At 26.8% G+C, this 4,922-nt stretch overlaps 1 protein-coding gene and 1 long non-coding RNA gene across 3 annotated transcripts in view; both read left to right on the forward strand.

Annotated features, from left to right (window-relative positions):
- LOC106765669 lies at positions 1-474 on the forward strand. Its single transcript, XR_001376053.2, has 2 exons — positions 1-119; positions 225-474. It is a non-coding gene; the product is annotated as an uncharacterized LOC106765669 (long non-coding RNA).
- Positions 1-4,922, forward strand: part of LOC106765668 (calnexin homolog) — a gene marked incomplete in the record, with an annotated part of 10,548 nt that overhangs the window by 3,617 nt on the left and 2,009 nt on the right. Inside the window, 3 exon segments of one of the 2 annotated variants that reach the window (XM_014650358.2) lie at positions 3,124-3,307; positions 3,428-3,497; positions 4,763-4,922. In XM_014650358.2, coding sequence (XP_014505844.1) covers positions 3,203-3,307; positions 3,428-3,497; positions 4,763-4,922 — 335 coding nt within the window. 2 annotated transcript variants of the gene reach the window in all.

Raw genomic sequence — 4,922 nt, forward strand, 5'->3', positions numbered from 1 at the left:
AGGATCTCATCGAGAAAGGTGAAGAGCAACCCAATCTCACGGTTGGCATTCTTGTGGCCATTTTGGTTGTCTTCGTGTCAATTTTCTTCAGAATCATATTTGGTGGGAAGAAGCAGCCCGTAAGTAGCTAAAACAGTGCTCATTTTTATTCTTCTATGTTAATTTTTGCTGAGAATATTTTTGATACTGGCAATAAGTTTCGAACCATGTTTCTCCCTGTGCAGACGAAGGTGGAGAAGACAAATGTAGACTCCTCTGCCACGAACCAAAGTGGTGATAACGGCGAGAACGAGGAAAACAAAGAGAAGGAAGAATCATCTTCTGCCCCTCCACGTCGGAGGTCGACAAGGAGAGAGAACTAAAATATGATTGAATAGTTTGTCACATGGTTACTGTTGGAGATCTAGTAGTTTTATTTGAAGTTAATTGGAGAGATGTACAATTATGATTATTTTATTTTTCTTTATATTTTTAGTGATGTAGCAAAGAAATTAATTTCTGTTATAAATTTTGAATTTTCCTTCACTTCCATAATTCTAAATTTTTTTTTATTTCTTTATTAGCGTAATACACGTATGCTTTATTTCAGAAGCATTACTTTGTCTTCACATCCACATAATTTACCTCTTAAACCCCAACCTAATGGTGATGCACTTGCAGTCTTCGCTTTTGGATTTCAGCACCAAATTCTTACTTTCAAATGGTTTACGAAAAATCCCAAAATCAAAGTCCATAAAAATCCTAAACATTAAATTTCACAAATCAAACACGCTTACCAAATTTTCAGTACCAACTACTTAAGACCACTAACGTCAGAAACACAAAATACACTACCAACCAACAAAAACGATGCACCACGCACCACCCGGTACATAGAAAAACTTTTCCATATGCTTCTAACAATGACTAAACTTCAATAGTTTCAAGAAAACAACTAAAAATCCACGTCAATTGTTTTTTTTTTTTTATAAATAATCACGCCTGTCAAATAAAAAATGGACCACGTCATCTCTCCGTGTGAGAACTCATCATAAACTTAACACCGTTTAAATCAGAGGATCAATAGTTTTAAAAGTATAGGAATATTTTTTATATAAATCAATATCAATTTTACATGTAAAATATAAGGACTAAAAACACACTTAATTTTTATTATTATTATAATTGAAAAAGTAAATTTAAATAATTTATACAATTTTATTGTAGGTAATTTTTAGTTCTTTTAGATTATTTTAGTTTAAAATAGTAGTTAAATTTTAGAGAAAAAAAAAACGTTAAATCAAAGAAACAATTCAATTTTAAAAATTATCACTTAAAAGGTAAAATTGGTAAAATATTTATGTTAATTCAAGAGAAAATTTTTAACTTAGCATAGTTTAAAATGGATGATATATTCTAATCTTTTCGAAAGTATGGGAATCATTCACATATAAACTTTAAGATGGATAGATTTCAATTTTGTATGTAAATATAAGAACTAAACTTACTTACCTCCTATTATTATTATTATAATTAAACATGTAAATTTAAATAATTTTTACAATTTTATTATGGGTGATCTTTAAATTTTTCAGATAATTTTTTTAAAATAAATAGTTGTTTTAGTTTAAAAGAATAGTTAAATTAAAAAAAAAATAAGACAAACAGAAAAAAAACAGTTAATTATTTAAAAAAAAAAACCTTACTTGAAAAGTAAAATTAGTAAAATGATTTTTCTTTATTTAAAAAATAAAAGTGAAAACAAAATATGTCCACCAAGATGGAATCCTCTGTATATATAAAGATGTTAAACAATGACTTCCTAGCTATAATTAGATGACAATAATTATTACATAATAAAAATAGATACACATGTGTATTCATTTTCATGATAACAAAAGATAATAAAATTATTATTCTAATAATTATAAAATTAAATTTAAATTTTTTTACAATTTTATTGTAAATAATTATTTTATCATTTTTTATATAACTTTTTATCATAAATATTTATTTTAATTTATAGAATAGTTAAATTTAAATAAATCAAATAAAAAATTGTTAAATTTTTGAAAAAATCACTTAAAATATGAAATTGGTAAAAATAATTATTTTAGTTTTAAAAAATACTTAAAAAATAAAATTAAAACAAAATATGTACTCTCTAATACAGATAGTATAGATAACGAAACTAAAATTATATATTTTTTTTCTCATTGACCATTTAATAAAAATCTCTTAAGAATAAAATTGATAGTTTTCTATCTAATTTTATTTTTTGCTATATTTTTTTGTTCTAATAGCTCAAACATAATCATTTAATATTCATATGGTTATTAAAAAAATTTACAAAATAATTTGTTAAAATAAAAACTAAATATAAAATTATAAAATTTATTCACAAAAATATTGTACAATATATATATATATATATATATATATATATATATATATAAGTATGTATTTAAATTTGAATACCAGGTCACCTGTAATTATGATTAACATAAGGTTTTTTATTTCTAAGTCAAAATTTTATTACATATAAAAATATTCACTTTTAATACTAATAACTTTTTAGTGTAATAACTTTTTCTTAAAAAAGAAATTATACCCACCAATTTCACTTAAAAATAAAAATATATATGTTAATTTATATATAATTATTTTATTTGACAATAAAAGTTACAATGATTTAAACAATAATTTTCATCATCAACTAACATACTTCAATCCAAAAATTTGTAATATATAAAAATTATTTAGAAAAACAATCCATCCAAAAATATTATTTATAAAATTATTTATAATTTATAAATAAAAATATATCCAAACTTTTATTGTTTTCTATTTTTTCTTATTACTTTTTTTATAATATTTCTTTTATGTGTTTTTTTCTTATTTTTTATTCTTATGAAAAATGTTTCTGCAGGAATTTAGAAAACAACTTACAATTATTAACTAAATATTAATAGTTGTGGTACTTTTATTACATGTTTTCCTTGTAAAATGATGAATCATGGTGTGATGAAAGAACACAACGTGGCAACATACTATTGGGTAGTGTCACGTGGACCATGACACCATTGGTTGAAACAGCACAAGGCAAGTGTGAGAGAGATCTATATATAATCCCATAGACTTAACAGCACTGACATTTAAACACTTTCTAGAGATCCCTAAGTTCTCTTCTGTTTCAGGTTAGGGTTTCACATTACAGTGAAACATGGGAGAACGGAAGCGAATTCCTCTCACGATCTTTGCTGTGCTCTTCTTGATCTCTGCCTCTTCTTTTCCGCTTCTCCGCGCTTCGGACGACGCAGATGATGCTGTAATTTGTCATATTCTCCTTTCCATTTCTTTCAATTATTGTGCTCTGAATGTTTGATATTTGGATCTTTGTTTTCATCAGATTCTAATTAATCAATTATCACTTATTCGTGTGTTTTAGATCTTCTACGAGTCATTCGATGAGGATTTTGAAGATCGTTGGATCGTGTCTCAGAAAGATGAATACAGTGGTAATTAACACAAACTCAGTTCATTCTTTGTGGTTTCATATTGTTTCTCCACTGATGATTGGCAAATTTATACTGTTTTGTAAATTTGTTCTTTCAATCCAATCTTTGGTTAAGGTTGTTAGTTTCATCTTTTTTTTTATCAAGCTACTCACTCACTGTCACTCAAGACAATATTTCAATTCAATGTTGGATTACTATTGTTAGGTTCAATCCAATGCTTGTCTAATTCTGTTAGTTTCAATGTCAGGTAAATATGTCCAAATCTAAATGTATTGACGTGATTGAACGAAATTCAAGGCGATATTTTCTATATACCTATGATTATAGTCTAGCAAATAAAATTCTGTAAAACATAGTTGTAGGAGTGGTCTGCTAATGAGGGCCCAAATATGCCCTGGTTATGGTTTTGAATTATTTCAGTTATTATTATTTAAAAAATGTTGTGTATTTTAACTCCCCTTGATTGAATTGCGGTATTAAGCACCTCTTGTATAATATATGTTTTTTCCCATTTTGTACATTTCTTTTATTCCATTAAACAGTGTCATCATACAGTATACCCTTGAAGTATTAGTTGTCATTTGCATGGAAATAATGATGTTTTGCTTGTAACATTAATATGGTAGAAGGGGATCGACTGACGTTTAGCTAGTTAACATAATGGAATATCCTTTTATTTCGCAGCACAATTTATCATTCTCAATCGTATCAACTGATGTTTAGCTAGTTAACATAATGGGATATCCTTTTATTTTGCAGCACAGTTTACCGTTCTCAATCGTATATATATGTATCTATATATAAATTATTATTAAAATTTTATCTTTTTCATTTTCACTCTATTTTTCTCTTGCTGAATACATATTCTCACATGTATATGCATATATGTACTAGGGATGCAATGTATATGCATATTCTTAATCTTAAAAGCTACTTATAGCCACATGACCATTAACCATGGTGCAATGGTCTAATTCTTATCATTTGTGGTAAGATTTAACGATCAATATTATGTGCAATGTTAAGGAATGTAATTGGTAGAATATTTTATGTAAAAGGCATTTTTAAATATATTGATTTGCTTTTCAATATATTTAATACTATAGTTTATTTTAAATCTTCTCTTGCTTATCTGCCTTAAAGTCTATTACATCTGCAGTAGATTTGATATTTTAGATTTTAATTTTTTGCTAGTGTAGTGTTGACTTGAATGATCATATCTTGCAAAATCTAATGTAATATATGTTATATCGTCTGGGTTCTAGGTGTCTGGAAACATGCCAAGAGTGAGGGACACGATGATTATGGTCTTCTTGTCAGTGAGAAAGCGAGAAAATATGCCATAGTGAAGGAACTTGAAGAGGCAGTGGGTCTCAAGGAGGGAACTGTTGTTCTCCAGTTTGAAACTCGGCTTCAGAATGGCCT

The sequence above is a fragment of the Vigna radiata genome, chromosome 7, assembly GCF_000741045.1.
Source record: "Vigna radiata var. radiata cultivar VC1973A chromosome 7, Vradiata_ver6, whole genome shotgun sequence".
Classification (NCBI taxonomy): Eukaryota; Viridiplantae; Streptophyta; class Magnoliopsida; order Fabales; family Fabaceae; genus Vigna; species Vigna radiata.